Source organism: Coccomyxa subellipsoidea (genome assembly GCF_000258705.1).
Source record: "Coccomyxa subellipsoidea C-169, whole genome shotgun sequence".
NCBI classification, from domain to species: domain Eukaryota; kingdom Viridiplantae; phylum Chlorophyta; class Trebouxiophyceae; family Coccomyxaceae; genus Coccomyxa; species Coccomyxa subellipsoidea.
The window spans coordinates 1,368,747-1,386,039 of NW_005178039.1; the positions used below are offsets into that span (position 1 = coordinate 1,368,747).

General features: G+C 52.0%; 5 protein-coding genes across 5 annotated transcripts; 3 read left to right on the top strand and 2 right to left on the bottom strand.

The window, feature by feature from the left end:
• The first annotated feature begins 198 nt into the window (after positions 1–198).
• On the top strand, positions 199–2,855 carry COCSUDRAFT_52797 (scamp-domain-containing protein). Its single transcript, XM_005649704.1, has 7 exons — positions 199–371; positions 581–605; positions 784–923; positions 1,092–1,262; positions 1,487–1,680; positions 1,945–2,206; positions 2,462–2,855. The coding sequence occupies exons 1-7, from the start codon at positions 324–326 to the stop codon at positions 2,564–2,566; spliced, it is 945 nt and encodes a 314-aa protein (XP_005649761.1). The 5' UTR covers positions 199–323; the 3' UTR covers positions 2,567–2,855.
• Positions 2,856–7,894: 5,039 nt separating this feature from the next.
• On the top strand, positions 7,895–9,775 carry COCSUDRAFT_13347 (pseudouridine synthase; the record flags this gene model as incomplete). The annotated part of the gene is made up of 5 exons (XM_005649705.1): positions 7,895–8,029; positions 8,170–8,304; positions 8,425–8,545; positions 9,064–9,281; positions 9,581–9,775. Coding segments are annotated over 5 exons (804 nt in total), but the record flags the coding sequence as incomplete, so codon positions are not given.
• Positions 9,776–10,146: 371 nt separating this feature from the next.
• COCSUDRAFT_7241 (trimeric LpxA-like protein) lies at positions 10,147–11,392 on the bottom strand (the record flags this gene model as incomplete). Its single annotated transcript, XM_005649706.1, has 4 exons — positions 10,147–10,254; positions 10,416–10,674; positions 10,798–10,898; positions 11,279–11,392. Coding segments are annotated over 4 exons (582 nt in total), but the record flags the coding sequence as incomplete, so codon positions are not given.
• Positions 11,393–12,474: 1,082 nt separating this feature from the next.
• COCSUDRAFT_46640 (hypothetical protein) lies at positions 12,475–14,951 on the top strand (the record flags this gene model as incomplete). Its single annotated transcript, XM_005649707.1, has 5 exons — positions 12,475–12,575; positions 12,815–13,107; positions 13,314–13,517; positions 13,950–14,183; positions 14,409–14,951. 5 exons carry the CDS (start codon positions 12,475–12,477, stop codon positions 14,636–14,638), a joined length of 1,062 nt encoding a protein of 353 aa, XP_005649764.1. The 3' UTR covers positions 14,639–14,951.
• A 19-nt stretch (positions 14,952–14,970) lies between these two features.
• On the bottom strand, positions 14,971–16,330 carry COCSUDRAFT_13779 (hypothetical protein; the record flags this gene model as incomplete). Its single annotated transcript, XM_005649708.1, has 4 exons — positions 14,971–15,189; positions 15,305–15,423; positions 15,604–15,814; positions 16,094–16,330. 4 exons carry the CDS (start codon positions 16,328–16,330, stop codon positions 14,971–14,973), a joined length of 786 nt encoding a protein of 261 aa, XP_005649765.1.
• Positions 16,331–17,293: the final 963 nt, after the last annotated feature.

A 17,293-nucleotide genomic window follows, 5' to 3' on the forward strand; every position in this document is an offset into this window, starting at 1 on the left:
GATCAGAAGCTGCAGACTGGGCGAGCAAAATTAAAGATTGAAACAATTAATCTTGCACGTGCGACGAGAAGATGCGTATTAGTCAGCAATTGCGTGGCATCGGGGTAAGAACTTAATAAGCCCTTGTTTCTGATTCAACTTCCGAAACCCCAATGCCCTTCCATGAAGTTCCATGTCTCTTTGAACAAATCTGGATGGGGCACTCTTGCTTGGTTCACGGAGGTAAATCATAGCGTAATAAGTTTTCGGGTCCCGCGGGAGGCGCTCAGTGACAGTCGAAGACCTCCAGATAAGACGGTGTCTCTTGGACTGGGAAGCCCAAGATGCCAAAAGATAATCCCTTCAGCGATAATCCCTTTAACAAATCAGAAGTAAGTCGGTTGTTCAAGTTCCAAATGATTTTTATGTTGCTATCGACGTTTGTTTCCCTTTCAGCTCTATAACCTCCATGGTCAGTCAACACTCCGCGCAATATTCCTTGGACCATATTTACCCCTCGTAACAGATAGTGTCAAAAACATTCTCATGATATGCAAAATTCGCATATCTGGCCTGAGATATTGTCCTGGTGGTACGGCAGGCGGAGAAAGTGCCTGCAGCTGCAGGTGGGAAAGGAATCCGTGGCTTTACTCTTGGATTATCACCAATGCCTGCTGAATGTACAACAATTTTGTGCAAATAAAGTTGGGATTGTGAGTTCTGAAAGGCAGAACTTTGTTAAGGAATCAAAACAGCACTTGCCCTGTGTGATTTCACTCTGAAAGATTGTGTACTTCTCTTCAGACTACGATCCCTACCAAACGGCTGCCAGCGCGTGGGGTTCCAACGGACATACGGAAAGCACGAGCACGGCATGGGGTGCAACAGGCAACAAGTCCTATGACACCTCACCTCCTGTCATCAGCATAGATCGCGCTGATGAGGTAGGACACAGCTGCTTTTCATCTGCTCTTGGCCCAGTGATAAGCATGTGTATCCTTGCATGCTCCAGACCAACACCTGCAAGATTTGTACAGATGTTCCACTGCCATGCATGACAGTGTCGCACGTTGTTGCTGAGTGTGAGAACTTCACATTTGGGGGCATGGCAGGGCAATTATGCGCGCCGAGCAGAGCAATTAGACCTCAAGGAGAAGGAGCTGCGCGCGAAGGAGGCGGAGCTGCGCAAGATGGAAGAGGGCCTGCGCGCGACTGGAGCCCTCAGGCCTGAGAAGAACTGGCCGAAGTGCTGCCCCTTCGTCCATCATGACATCGCTGGAGAGGTGCGCTGGCCGTCATCCTGGCTGTACTCTGGGAGCGTTCCGCGTTCCGCAGGCAGTGTCAATTGCTACTCATCCCTTTAGTCAGCGCCAACGCAATCAAGTCATGCTGTCATTTTGTTTGTCATCCTGGACTTCAAGAGATGAGACCCGCAATGTCAGGCATTTACAGTAAGTTGCATGCATGTCCCAGACTCGGAGTCTGAGCGCATGTGCTGCGCACGCAGATCCCAGCTTCGGAACGGGGGATGGTGAGGAGCTGCTACTTTGCCTTCCTGGGCTTCATCGTGGCGGTGCTGTACAATCTCTTTGGGTCGCTCGTGGCGCTGTGCGCGATGGGCCAGGGCAGCGGGCGGCTGCCGGCCTTCTTCCTGGCGGCCGTCTACGTCTCCGCTGGCGTTCCTGGAGCCTGGATCCTCTGGTGAGGCGCCCCGGCTGGGGACTCAATTTTCTGATTTTCGAAAATAACAAAATGAATTTTAGCGTCATGGGCCCGTGAGGCATGGGTTGACGCCTGTTCACCTCAGCTGCTGCAGTTGTAACTGCACAGTGCAGAGGTAGTCAAAGATGAAGGTAGTTGCCTGAGCACTTGCCAATCAGAGCACTCTCGAAAGGCTGAAAGGTGCAGGTGGGCATGCCTGTGACTTATGAATTACTTAAATGACTCACAACTGGGATTGTGCAGGTACATGCGGGTGTATAACGCGGCGATCAAGGACCGCGCGGTCACGTACGCGATCTTCTTCGTGTTCTTCTGCGTGCACATCATCTTCTGCGTCTGGTCCGCCGTGTCCCCGCCGCTGCCCTTCTCCAACGACTGGAGCCACACCGGCTTCATCTGCGGCATAAAGGCCTTTGGCAGCAACACATTCACCGGCATCGTCTATGTCGTCGGCGCATCCCTGTGGACCCTCGAGACCCTCTGGTCCATCTGGTGCCTCAAAGTGGTACGCACCTGCCACCTGGTCATCTTAACAGTGTGCTACGGTACCAGTACCGTTGATCATGAAAACGTGGGCAGTGTGCAAACATTGCAGGTATTCTGTAGTGTACATTGGCATATACTTCCATTTTTGAGCCCTTTCAGGCTCCAAACATACCAATGTTGCATGCTGTCCTAAAGTAGAGATTGAGTTCTAATGCAAGTGTTTCAATAAACATTTCATGGCGCTCTTTTGCTGAACGCTAGGATGGTTGTGCAGGTCTACAGCGCCTTCAGGGGCAACGGTGGCGAGCGCCGGTTGAAGCAGGAAGTGGCTGGTGCTGTGGCCACCCAGGCTGCCAGAGGCGCCACAGCCCGCGCCTGAACTCAAGCGACTGGCAGATTCTCATTCATGATGCAGAGGTGGCAAAGGGCTCTCTGATGGCCCCTGCTGCCGCTGGTGCAGTTGCGTAAATGATTGGAGAAATGGGTAGCCATAAAGGGCTTTGGGTAGCTAAAGCTCGTTCTGGGATGTTCTGCATGCTCTTGTGCGGACTGCTCTGTGTATTGGTTGGATGCCATTTCCACAAACGCGGGAAGCTTTCTGAGCAGTGATGACTAGGGTAATCTGCCAAATGGTTCTGTGTCAAAGCTGTAATGTCCCTCAGCTTATCCCCGAGTCATGGCTTTGATGCAAGTCAAGTCCATATAGTCCGTCTGTGCCTTACACATGGCATGGCCATGCTTGTGGTGCAGTGTACACATGTCTGCCGCAATCAGGCATCATGCAATGATTGAACGCAAGTTGCCCACAGTCTAAAGAGCAGCATTTGCATGACCAATCAAGCAGTAAGAGAGTAGAAAGCAAGTGGATCTTTCCAAATCATTCCTTTATGAGCAGATGTGATAAAATATCAGCAGGTGCATGCTGTGATAGGCTTGCCAGGGACATGTCAGTGAAGTGGTGCCAAATCAGACTTCTTAGCCAGCTGGAGGCAGCTTCCGAGGACGATTGGATTCACAAGAGTTTTCACAGAGACACATGCAGTAATGTAAATGGTAAACTTTCTTTAAAAAAAATTGAAGGGTGCACATAGAATACCAGATCTCGAAAATTCTTGCGAAGTTAAATGTCGGTTTGATCCCGATGCATCCAACTCACAGCAGCCCGAGCAAACAGCATTTGCTATCTCTTGCATCGCTGAAAATTCTGATATCTTCAGTCCAAAGCTTCAGATTTGCAATCACCAATCCTTACGTCCTTAACAGATTGAAGAGGTGAGTGGTTGTGGCACTGAAGCTTCTGTCTTTTGAGCTTCCACTATGTGTATATCTTCCCTAAAACAGTCTAACAGTTCATCTACTCTGCTGACGCAGATATGCAAAACCAATCATTGCAGCCTCATTGGGCGTTTACTTCATAGGAGCATTACTGACTGTTCCCTTCCGCTTGTTGGGGACCCTGGTGAGCCATGACAGCACTTATGGAGAGTTTGCATAGCGCTTAAGGGTTGCTATTCCATATTTAAACTGCACTGAATGCATGCATGCGCAGGTGCATGTGGCATCCTTCGGCTTCATTGACCGCACCTCCACTTCAACAGCCCTCAATCAATGGGTGTCTGATGCAGTTGCTCTTGTGCCTCTGCTGGTCATGCTCATCCTTCGGACAGGTAGATTCAGCATCAAGATCTGGTATGGAGCATGCGAGCTTGCATGTGGTGCTCTGCTTAAATCTATTCATGGATGATTATGCTCATGCAGCAATTCGGAGACCGCTGTACAAGACTTTGGTCCATGGCCTGAGGGACATCAACCCGCAAGCTGCAGTCACGCTCGAAGCTGCGCCACGCCTTCGCAATCCATCGAAGGCAAACACTGCTGAAAGGGTCGCGAAGACAGTCAACAGCGTGAGCGACTTCACTTTCTGCATGCCTCATGACTGCATGCCCAGCGTCCCTTCAAAGAAGAGCGCTTGTCTTGGGGATGGCAAGCACACGTCCATCAAGCTCTCCACGTGCTCCTGTGCAGGTGATGCAGCTGTTGGCTGTGGATATTCTGTTGTACATCTGGCACAAGCTGCCAGTTGTTGGTCACGTGGCAGGGCCACTGATGCAATTCCTCAGCGTGCGCGACAGCCTGGGCACGCATCGCGCGGCCGCCTTGTCAATCCTGGGGCCTCTTGCTGGACTGCTTGTGTGGCGCCCCCTGGAGCACTGGTGCTTCCAATTTGTGCGGCTGTGGAGGGCTAGCCGGGTAACCCCTTGCAATGTGGGCTTGGGCCAATACTGAGCACCATTGCCACGGTTGATTTGGTCTTGTTTGGATCTGACGAGTCCAACAAGGGGAAGAAGCCTGGCAGCCTTTCAAATGCAGCATGTCTGCAGAGGCACGTTGCCTTTCGGCAGGAAGAGCTCGCAAAAGATCGTAACAGTAATGTGGGCTTGAAGAGTGCTCTTCTGCCAATGGTAATAGTAATGTTATATATTACACAGTTGGCCAGCTGGAGGCACCCAGAACTGACTTTGTCAGCGCAGGTGTTGGGAGAGGAGCTGGTGGAGGAGTGGGTGGCTCGAACTGTGCCTCATGGGGAGCGGCATGCCTGGCTCAGGCACGAACTGCATCACATGCTATAAGAAGTAAAGTACCACTCTATTCCCCACACAGTAAGATGCAAGCAGTTCTGACTATTAGTATCAACAGTGGGCGCATGTGTTGCAGGGCCAATGGCATGACCATCACGCTGTTTGTGGCGCCTCAAGCGCTGCTCATGCAGCTGCCTTTTGTGGGGCCGCTTGTGTACCTGCCAATGCAGTCTGCCGCAGCATGGCTGCTGGATCTTCTGCTGAGGCAGCAGCCAGCAGCGGGAGAGGTTGCTGTGCCTGACCACCTCCCTTATGCGTCCCACCATGCGCCCACCAGGCCTCCGCCGATGCCCCCAGTACAGCAGTATCCCAGCCGCTCAGAGCACGGTCAGCAGCAGTTTGCTGCTTCATATCCTCAGGTTCCTGAACACCAGCAGCAGTACACCCCAGTGCAGCCATCTGCACCGCCGTTACCTTTCGCCCAGGGTGGGATCGGTCAGGACTCTGCGCAGTGGCGGCCAGGCTATCCTGCCAATTGAACATCATGGAGACAAGTCTCCTGTGAGAGGAGCCTTTGTCACTCCCTTCAACGAAAATCTGAGTATCTAAAACAGGTTAAGGGCATGGTGAGAAGGAGAAGGAAGTAGCTTAGAACAGAGTGGAATATTCAGTACACATGGTATGCAGATTGGGGTATCTGTTAAATCCACATGCAATCCGTCAAAGGGCCTCAATGCAAGAATAGGATCTATACTATACTTAGAAACATTCTGGTACGTGTATACAGTCAGAATATGGCATGTACAAAAAGAATATGATGCCGCACGCGGCATCAAACAATACAATAATCATTATAGATCAACTTCGCAGTGGCAAGTGATTGAGTTAATATGCAGATTCTTAAAAATTGGGCTTCCCGATCTGTCACAATGAAGACTTTGCTGTAACTAATGCCAGAGACGCCTCACCTCGCCCCAGAGCTCACAGCAGTGCTAAAAATTCATCACAAATTTGAGGGCCCAGCGAGTTCAGACTCTGGCAGGGTCTTTATTTCTCCATTGCCAAACAGGTAGCCACCGGTCAGAGCTTCAAGCACTCCGGAATGGCTCACAACAGCAATGCTCTGCTCTGGTCTATGCAGAAGAAATTGCCGCAACTCCTCAACGCGCTCCAGGAATACATCTGCATGACAGCCATGCTTCCCTCAAAAAATGGCCAACACGCCTGCTCACATTTGCATGATCGAGGGCAAGGCATGGGGTGCGATTTGCAACAGGTGAAGGAGGCTGAGAGCCACCTTCAGGTTCAAGTGTGACGCTTTTAAGATCCTGTTTGTCGAGTGTGTACCACCAGACCTCCTCATCCACATGCTCTGCACTGTAGTGCTGCCATTCTGTGGAGAGCCTTGACCTGCATCATTCCAGATCCCGCCTGAATAAGTTTGCTGCCTCCCACATGACGCATGTCAGTCCATTTATTCTTAAACATTAAAGGAGAGCAGACATGGATATGAGCGCCACTCACTGCAGGCAGGAGGGGGAAAGACCTTGTGAGACCAACATCGGATGACAGGTAGAGTCGCTCTCGTGCAAGTGGGTGCATAATGCGAGGGCAGCCAGTGGAGGAAGGGGGAAACGCCAGATCAGCCGTGTGTAAGGCACGCGACAAAGGGGACACGACAAGCAGTTCTGGTGCTGGTCTCAGCCCCTTCGCTTTGCTTTTGGCTTTTCGCGCTTGCTCCACACCCACATCAGTTAGGCTTGTATCAAATCTGCACACAACTTCCTGACCTTTACAGGCTGCTGCAAAGCTTGAGCTTGCCGACAATGCAGCAAATGAGGCTTGGAAGCAGCGATATCCAGTATAGTAACCTACATGAGGGGATCTTCAAAGCCGGGGCCCCCATAGGTGTGTTGAGACAAGTACACGTTCATAGCAGTCTGGCCATGGCGCATGAGATACAGTGTCTTTGCACCACTGCTTGCGCCATCGCATCTGACAGCCTGCAGCATTTGCCACCTAAGGCTGCGGTTGAGATCAATCCAAGAAGTACTAGAATACTGACTACTGGGAGTGCCAACCTGCATGCTGTACGAAGATGTTCGGGAACTGCCCTTGGGTGACAATCCTGATATGTTACCAACTTGTTTTGTACTCGCACTGCTGGCAGCAGAGAAGCCGCTTGACATCGACCTGTGATTCAGAGTTTTGGGCTTGATCAAGGAATGCAGATCAACAAGAATGGCTTTAGTGCATCGGCGCTAAGAATTCTCACGACAAACCAGAACGCAGTAATTTAATATCAATGAAAGATAGCAATGATTGAAAGGAATGTAATTGTGCTGCCCAGCAATTTCGAAATTGGCCACCTCACCACCCCCTCCGACACTCGATCTCGGAGATCCTTGGAACAACGGAGCCCAGGATTAGAAGGCCTTCAATGTTTAAATTTATAGCAAATCAGGACTCCGACACAGGATTAGAACGTAGTTATCTTCAGTCACTTTAGTAAGAACAGCAAGGCAAAAGGCCATCTTGTCGGCTGCTTTATTTATTTGTTAGTAGTGAAGGCATTCTCCTGAGATGTCCCATGCCAGTTTCCTTACAGGCGAAATGCCACACTTACATCTCGGAAGGCGTGGCATGCAGGCTTCTGTAGTGTCTCCTTGCAGCTCAAGTAACAGGTTAGGCAGTCACAGTCTCGCTGGGCCTCAGAGGGCACTTCATAGGCCCGCACCAGACTCTTTGCGCTTGAGATTGCAATGCAGAGCTGTTGCTGAGCCTCCCATAGATGCCAGCAAAGATGCAGCAGCCAAGCCCTCAGGCAATTCGTTCAGTTTGGAAGGCTTGGAAGCAGCCTACAGCGGGCGAGGAGCAGAGCAGCCGTCGACAGCTCAGGTCTACAAGCCAGCACAGGGCCAGAAATTGTATCTTCAAGGCAGGAAGAAGCCTGCGCAGGGACCAATACGGATGGCTGGAAAGGGGCGCAGGGGTGGAAAGAGGGTGGAGATCACAGAGCGTCTAAGCAAGGTGCTCACCTCGAGATGCTGGGACTTTGCAGATGACAGCACAAGTACAGCTTGCATGGCTTATGTCATATTCCAGCTCATGACTTACCATTAGCTGGGTTGTTCCAGGTGATTGCTCGGGCAGGCATTGCCTCCCGGAGGAAAGCAGAGGAGCTCATCATAGAAGGCCTCGTGAAAGTCAACGGGCAGAAGATTGTCGTCCCGCAGCACCAAGTGACTGCCGGCCAAGACAAGGTACTTGTCGCCCTTGCAGACAGATTCATCCCTTTATGCAATTTGTGTCACTGCACAATGGTAGCCTTGGAATCATGAAGTATTGTTTTCAATGACATCAAATGCCAAGATGCTCAGATTAGTTTGCGGTGATGGTGCAGATTGTGGTGGATGGCAAGGAGCTGCCTCGCACGACAGAGCTGTGGTACTTTGCAGTGAACAAGCCAAAGGGGTATCTTTGCGCAAGTGCCCCTAGCAAGGACGGCACCTCAAGACTCATCTTTGAACTCTTCGAGGTGAGTTGCATAATGAGTACCATCCGTGATCTCGACATGCTGCAGAGGATTAGGATCCTATCACTCTTTCTTGATTGTGCAGTGCAAAATTTTGATGTCCAATCTGCTGGAATCTACCAGGAATGGATGGAGACTGTCTGGAGAAGAAAATATCCGGATCCAAGGGCTGTGCCGCCTCGATTATTTACTGTGGGGCGGCTTGATGTGGCTTCCACCGGCCTCATATTTGTCACCAATGATGGTATGCTGACTCATCCTCAAACTGACACTCATCAGGTCATCAAGAGCGTTCATTCTAACCAGTGTCACCGCATGCGATAATGCGAATAATGCGATATATAATTGCATGCGAGCATTATATAGCATTTTATTTTTGGGCCAGTAGAATGCGTAAAATGCGATCCTCTCAAAAGTGCTTTTTGGGGGCCTCTAGAGTCCCTTTGAGGACTTAAGCCTGTCCCCAACCCTGTCCACACTGAGAAAAAACATTCCAAAAGAGTTTTACTTTGATTTTTCAAGAAAAACCTTCTATTCATCTGGCTATACCTACGTTTTGCCCAATAAAACAATGGCAAAACTGTTCCAAACGCATTTTATCGCATTTTTATCGCATTTTATTTTTCGCCAGTAATGCTAGCATTTTATCGCATCATATTTTGAGAATGATCGCATGCGGTGACCCTGATTCTAACCATCTTTAATTCCAGTCTTCACTGTTCACAATGGCAACTTGATGCATAAAAAAATGTTGTTGTGCAGGCATGTGGGCACAGAGCGTGCAGCACCCATCAGCGGGGATCACAAAGGAGTATGTTGTGACATGCTCAGCAGAGCCCACCAGGCGGCAGCTGGAAACCATTGCAGCCGGCTGTGAGGTGGACGGCGCATTTGTCACCCCTGTGGCAGTCGCCCCCGTGAAGGACATGGGCCAGAAGACCCGGCTGCGCATTGTTGTGGCTGAGGGCCGCAATCGCGAGGTACTGCCCATGCATGCCCTGATGTGATCAATCTATTCGCAGCATCGGGCCCTCGCCAGTCCTAGAGTCACCGCAGAGGTTTACCCTGATGAGTTGGGGCCTGTTTGATGCAGCCCATGAACAAAGTGGAGTTGCATACAGGGAAATGTTTTTATTGTTGGTGCATTCCTATTAAAACAGCGAGGAACTAATTTCTCCCTCCTCAGCGCTCGCACTGACTTATACATAAGCATTCTCTTTTGGTTTAAGAGAGCTTGGAGGGATGCCGCGGTGTTCGGAGCTGTTGCACTGGTGTGCAGGTTCGCACAATGGTGGCGGCAGCAGGCTTGGATGTGATGACTCTCAAGCGGGTGCGCATCGGGGGTTATCGCCTGCCGCGCGAGCTGGGGCTGGGTCAGATTGTGTCGCTGAAGCCGCACGAGGTCCGGCGCATCTCGGACAAGGGGGCGCAGGCCAATAATGCAACCATCAACCCCTATTTCACTGGTGTATGAGCCGGGGGCAGATGACACTTTGCTATGTGAGAGGAGTCACGTGGCCAGGAGTGCTGTGTTTGGCAGACTGCCCCTGGCCATGTAGTGTATCGAACGTCTGCTTCAAAATGCATGCCGATGAAATTCTTGATAATGGGAGGGGAACTCTTCAGATTTGTATCTGAGAGCATTGCTGTAGCCTGGAGCTTTGGCTTTGAATGGATCGAGCTTTTCTTCATCACAAGGCTAAGAATCACACACTGTGGCGGCCAATCTAATTACAGAATTATGTCGCAGTAATTGTTGTGGATAGTTGCTTTTGTGGCCAACAATACGCTCTCATAAACCTTGCCTTACTTGCTGTGCTCTCATTCTTATGGTTCTGAAGCATTTCTGACCTTCTCTGTTTCTACATACGCAAAGCTGTGCGGCAGGAACTCTGAGAAGTGCTTGTCAATCGTCCCAAAGACTCCTGTGGCAATGGCCTGAATCTCCTCTTTCTGCAGCCACACAACATCAAATTGATGTCAACATTCAGGGTACAATTCTTACATCACTGGATGCTCAGCAAAAGACAGCTTCAGACACAGATGTAACTTTTTTCCCAAAGACTAAAAAACTGTTTTCCAAAGACTCAAGGCTTTGGAATACAAGTGCCCACCTCGTCTTTCGTGAGGTCTCGGACATAGCGGGCGGGGTTGCCAGCCCAGAGCTGCCCTGAGGGCACCAAGCGGCCAGGCGGCAGCACAGTGCCAGGAGCCAGCACGCTCTGCTTCTCCACCAGAGACCCCTCCATCAAGATACTCCGGTCGCCGATGATACACTCATTCTCCACCGTGGCTGACCTCAACAGGCATCCCTGCCCGATGGTCACATACCTGCCGATGGTGGTTGACGCAGGTAGCCCTGTGGGGGACGTCCTGGAACACCAGGAGTCGAGCTTTGATCACTGTATCTAAAGGGATAGCACAGCTTCAGGCCGGCAAGCAATGAAGGACAGAAGGCATTGCTAGAACTGCCTGGCAGGATAGTGGAGAGCTGACCTGGCTGCATGGAGAATGGATTTGTCCTGGATGTTTGAGTATGCCCCAATGCGGATTGCATTCAGGTCGCCTCTCAAGATCGCCCCATACCAGATGCTCACCTGCAGTCCGCATTTTGATCATCATACAACCCTAAGGCCTGCAAGCCAAGCTTGCACAGCAAGTCAAGGCTGCAAGACAATCTCCTTTCATGGGAGCAAATTTTATGCAGAGTGACCATAATGAATTCTTCTCAAATCACCCAATTTCAGAATGGCTTATGTCACAGTTCTCTGTATATTGTATTGAACAATGGAGGAATTAGCGATCATCAAAGGCCACTATGACTAGATCAGCTGCACTTGAGAGGTGCAACCTGCCATGAATGGTGGAGAGGGGCCACAAGCAGGATAGTGATATGAACGAAACGTCCCTGTCGACCTCACCATTGCACCTTTACTGCTTTTGGGGCACTGTACCTACAAGTTTCCCCAATTCTCACCTGATCAAATATATCCACGTCTCCAATAATCACTGCATTTGGCGCCACCCAAGCATCAGGCGCAAGCACTGGCACTCTATTGCCAAGCACCAGCAGTTGTCTTTGCCTGCAATACAGCTCATCCTCTATGTGTATAGGAGCACTACATGTGCTGCTCGATGTGATAGACTTCGTCTGCTGTAAAGCTGTAGGTAGTGCTCCAAGCAAACCAGGCTCAATAGAAAGCAGGGATCTGCTGCACCACAAGTCCTGCAACCTGCTGGAGCGCCTTAAGGCCTGCCTCAAAACTGACATCGTCACAATTGAGGATAATGACCTCAATTCTTTCCTCAAACTAAGAAAGAAGCCATCCCTTGTGCCTGTGTGGGAAAACGGACGTGAAGTTCTTTCCAGGGCAAACCTCCAAAGCCAGTCCCGTAACGCCATTTCACACAACGGTTGCGAGTTTTCCGCCGATGACCGTAATTCGAGCCATCCATGTGGAATGGCTTTCCTTCCTAATCAATGGGCAAGACGGTGCATATGGGCCTGTACACTCAATCGATTAATTCGAAAATGCAATCCACCGCGTATCTCTAGGGGCATTCCGGCTCTGAAGGATGACGTGCTGCTCATGCGGCAGCAGCCAAGGTGAGCACAACCTGTATTTCACTCAATTCTGATTGAACAAGATAGCCACTTTGTTATTAGCAGTAAGCAAGGTGAGCCAAAGGCCATCTATGCAGAGATAATTACCTTCTGAGATCCACCTTTGCTCAGAGGACAGTCCCTCTGCAATATCAATGCAGCCTATGCCAATAGGCGCCCCACATACTGCAGTGCTTTGTCCTGTGCTCACGCACAGTCTTTGACGAACCTTCTGTTGATGCTGGGGTACAAGTTGATCAACGGACAGAAAGTTGACGCGCACTAGACAAAAAATAATAACAGACCAGCGATTTTAATCAGGCTAGTGTCCCCGCGTAACAGGTACCTTTGGGAGCAAAATTACCTGGCATTCAGATCCTCACCACCTGACCCATCACAGCAGAGTCTCATGTTTCAGGCCAGTATTGAGTCAGCAGAGACAGCAGCACAGCCTTCAGAGGGACTTGCAGATAAGCAAGACCAATGGCGGCCAGCTTGCAGAATACCGGCAGCAGGGCAGACATCGCCACAGGTGGCGAGCTGCGGGAACAGCTGGCAATGCTACAGCCATGCCAAATGATGACAGAGCCCAGACCGGATTGCAGAAAGCTCTATCATTCATCCAGGCGCAATTTCTACCCCTGGCGCTGCTTGCAGCTATGATTGTCGGGTGAGTTTGAACCCCTGTGCTACACTAGTCACCAATCACGAATGTCCATTTCACAGTGACATCTGGCCCAGCACCTTATCCCTTTGTGTCATTAAGATAGACAGTGAAAGCCTGGCCATAGGACCAGTGAGCATCAGGTGGCTCCCAACAGGTCTCTACAATAATAGTAATACCAATAATAATAATAACCTTATCGAAGCAATGATCAGGTATTCAAGAGATTTATCTTAGGCTTCCAGGTACTTGTTTCCGGGCCCGGGTTTGAGGGCGGCGGATGCGGGCCTGCAGAGCCTGACAACTACAGGCATCTTCATCATCTCCGGGCTGGGCCTGCGCCGCGGCGAGGCGCTGCGCGCGCTGTCGGCCTGGGGCGCCATCCTGTACGGATTTGCTTCTATATTGTTCATCACCCCTCTTGCAGCGCTGGCTGTGCTGCGGCTGCCCCTGGGCTCGCCCGAGCTCGCCTTTGGCCTGGCCGTCTTCTGCTGCATGCCCACCACGCTCTCCAGCGGCGTGTCACTCACGCAGGCATGTCCCCGCCTGCATGCCTATCTTTCTGCTTAAGATCCATCTGCTTTTCTATACCTCTCCAAAAACTATTGCGCATCCTGGGGCGTTGCATGGGCGGCTTTGCTTGCATTCACTAGCAGGAAGGAAGTCTGGTGTGCTGCTGACCAGTTCTGACCGCTGTGTATGTCATGTCGTGCGTGACAAACCTTGAAACTTTGCCGCAGGCAGTTGGTGGAAATGCAGCGCTGGCGCTGCTGCTGACAGTGGGCACAAATCTGGTGGGCATCTTCACGATGCCCTTTATGCTGTGCTGGCTGCTGGGCGCCGGCAACTCCGCCGTGAGCCTGACCCCGGGGCCGCTGCTGCGCTCCCTCATGCGCACCATCCTCGCTCCGCTGCTCGTGGGCGCAGCCGCACGCGCCTTCGTCCCTGGTGACATCCCTGCTGTATCTCTCTACAACTTCTCGACCCTTTGCCCAAATTTGAGTCCAATTACATCGACCCTAAAATTAAAATGCTTATACCCCCTGCCCCAATTCGATTATTGCATGGCTGGGGTTTGAGATAGTTCTAAGGTGGGAATCCCATCAACTAAGCTGTAGAGAGTTACCATAAATCCAGGTGACGCCTGGCCTTGTGATTGCAACCTCCAATACAGTCCTCACCAACAGAGTAGCGTCTTCCAGGCCCGCCTTGATGCCCTGCTGATGGGTAGCACCGTGAGACCTGCTGTTTTGCCTTTTGGGGCGGCGTATGAAATTGTCAGTTCTTCCTATGTGCCAAACTCACTGCAAAAAGCAAGAAAAATGCAAGGCATGTCTTATTGGTTCTGTATTGATAGTAAGTGTGCGGGGGGATGTGCAGGTGTGGCAGGGCAGGTCGACAAGAACAAGAAGGCGCTGGCGCTGCTGAGCGCGTGCCTGCTGGCGCTGGTGCCCTGGATGCAGATCAGCCGCGCGGTGTCGTCCACCGTCGACGTCAGCCTCACCGCACTCGCCAAAGTCGTCGCCGCCGGCGTGGCAGTCCATTTGGTGTACTTGGCCTTCAACAGCGCCGCCGTGCAGCTGCTGCGCATCGGCGGACCGCCCGGCAAAGAATGTGAGTCCTCTTGGCCCCTTCCCTCCTTCTCAATCCTTCATAATACCAAAGGACCACACTGACTGTTTCATGCCCCGGTGCGTTGCCCTCCTGTGGGAAGGTGCATGTGGGGTGTACAAAGGACAAGTACTAAGGACGAGTACAAAGGACAGGGGAGGGGGACTGGTCTGGGGGCAGATCATGCAAAGTGGGCGTGACACTCACAGTGGCAGCGTGTCTGCGCAGCTGCGGGGGAGCGGCGGGCTCTGATTCTGGTGGGGAGTCAGAAGACTCTCCCCATAGCTGTGACGGTGTTGGGCCAACTGGGCTCCGTCTTGCCAGGGCCTGTGGGCATAGCAGTCGTGCCATGCGTGGTTTCCCACCTGAGCCAGATCCTCATAGACTCCTTCCTGGTGTCGCACTGGTTGCGCCAGGATGCTGACAGCCAGCAAGAGCTGAAAGGCAGAACAGCTTAGCTGCATAGTAATCAGAAGCAAGTATTATGCTGTCATTTGCACAGGCGAGGGCGTTGAAAGAGCGCTGATTCTGGTGACCAGCCAGAAGACCCTGACGGTGGCCGTGCCTGTCTTGAGCAGCCTAGCACAACATTCAGCACATACTGTCACAGCCAGCACGGCAGCACTAGCTGTCGTGCCTTGTGTATTTGTCCATTTGCTCCAGACGGTCATAGACTTTGTCATTGTTGCTCAGTGGATTAGACGGGACAGTGTCAGTGAACAAGAGGATCATTGGCCCAAGGATGCAAGAGTTGTAAAATAGCTTACAAGATTCATGTCATGACAATGTCTCATCGCTTCTTGTACAGACATGGCTTGAGGCTTGGCCATTCGAGCTGTTCCAAACTTGGTGACTCTTTATTCTCGCTTGCCTTCTGCAGCTCGAAGATCACAAAATGACTATTGCTTGTGTCCATGCTCTTCTCAGAGAAGCCTAATCCTTGAAGAGCCTTGAGGAAGGGACTAAAGTTCTCACTTTCTCCGCTTCCTTCTGAAAATCGGCTGCGGACCTGGCCACAGCAGAACAGTATTCTCAGCACTGCATGCACATAATATATTCATCCTGCATGCAATACTCATCGATGTTGCTGTTGGCAGGCATGACAGCAGTGCCTGCAGACGCACCTCAGCAATCCAAAGCAGCCCTCGGGGCTTCAGGACGCGGTGGGCCTCTATTAGAAAAGAAGGATAGTCGGTCCCCATAAGCGCCAAGCAGAAGACAGCGATGTCCACCGACGCAGTCTCTGCAGCGTGCCAAAGAATTGTTCACATAAGAAGTTCTCAACTGGGACCCTCCGATCTGTGATCTTGCACTCTACATTCATGCACAGATTACTCCAGCTAGCCAGGTGAAGCATCGCACCGCACCATGCATACATAACAACACGAAAGACAACAAACAAAAGTGCACATGACGGTCTCACCGAGGGGAGTGTGCGCCATGTTGCATGCGATGACGCCTGGCGTGGTGCTGACGAGGTCCAGGCTGTGCACCTTCTGCCGCGCCTGGGCCGCCAGCTGCGCGTCGCCGCAGCCGAAGTCGGCCACGATTGTGTTCTTGCCGTGGCCGCGCAGGTAGCGCGCCGCCACCTCCACCGGCTGCACGGGCCACTTGGTCGTCTGCTGCTGGAAGCCCTGCACCACAGCGCAGCCGATAAATTGCCAGGGGAATGAAAACCGTCACGCACAGCGCCTGCCTCAGTGTGGCATGTACGGGTGCAGCTGTGAGCGGACAGCAATTTCCAGTATTACGATCGCCAACATTTCCTCATCACATCCCTGCATGTGCATGCAGGCATTGCAATTCTACGCAGTGACATTGTCGGGTGCAGTAAATGGACTTGTTGACTGCCTTCGTGCTAACTACAGAAGGCTCCAACTTGGCTCTGACTTGGAAAGGAAGGAGTTGTGAACCTCGTGGTACTGCTTGAAGAGGTGGGGCTGCTCTTGCATGAGCTCAAGCGCCTCGTCCCCGGGGCAGGTGTACAGCTGCTCGTTGAGCCAGCGGAAGCGGCCGCCCGACAGCTTGGCGCGCATCTGCGCCAGCAGCCCGCCGTCCTTTTGCTTGCTCTTGGCGCCAGACGCACCCTGCCGGAGTTGGACAAAAGCCTGCTCTGCCACTGGCGCTGCCTTCACCTTCTGTGGCTTCATAGCAGCCTTGCTGCCATCATCCCTGCCAGCTGCGTGCCCTGATGTCTGGGCGGCGGCTCTGGCCTGAGCTGATGTCGGATGGGGTCCTGTGGGTGAGGCTGTGTTGGGCTCTGGCTGCGGCCTGCTTTGTTGCTCTCCGGTGATAGCCTGCTTCTTTCGGCGGTCCGGCTTTGGCAGGGGCACGCCATTCGGCTTGAATTTGTTCTTGCTCCTCTTCATCCTGGGCGGCTCGTCCTGCGCTGCTGCATTTGCCGCATGTTTCTCCCCCTTTTCAGCCTCGGGCGCATGGGACTCGGCACGCATCGCTGCCTTTTTCTCCTTTTTCTTTTTGGGTCTTTTGACAGCAGCTGGCTCAATGCTGTCACCCTCCTTTGCTGCAGCACCAGCAGCACCCGACTGATCACCTCCTGCCCCCATTTGAGAGGCACCTTCTGGCTTGGAAGCTTGCGTGGCAGCATCACCATTGGCGTGATGTTTCTTCCTCTTCCTCTGTTTCGGGACACTGGGCTGTTCTTCACTGCCTTCCTCTGGCCGATCAGCGGGGGCCTGCTTCCGCTTCTTGCCTTGCTTCAAAGGTGCCGTGCTCTGATTGTCTTTTGGAGGTTCTGAGCCCGCTGATGGGGCTGGATCTGCGGAATTCAACAGAAAAGATGAGCGGTGTAGGCAGCAGTGCACAACATCCTTTTCTGCTCTGGCCATATCGCTCTTGCAATGCCAGGCTAGTTGCTTGATACATTGAAGACCGGATCGCCTTTAGCAGGTACAGCACCTTTAGCACTTTCTTTAAAGGAGCTCTTGAAGCTGACTGTCCCGTGGATGAGCTTCTGCAGGAGCCTGTCTTCACCACGTTTACTATGCTTGGCTTGAACCTTGCCAGATGCCTCTAGACTAGGATACAAGGCAGATTGAGAGGAAGTAAAGTCCCAGTCTGGTACGTCAAAGGAATCCATCCCGATGACCGTT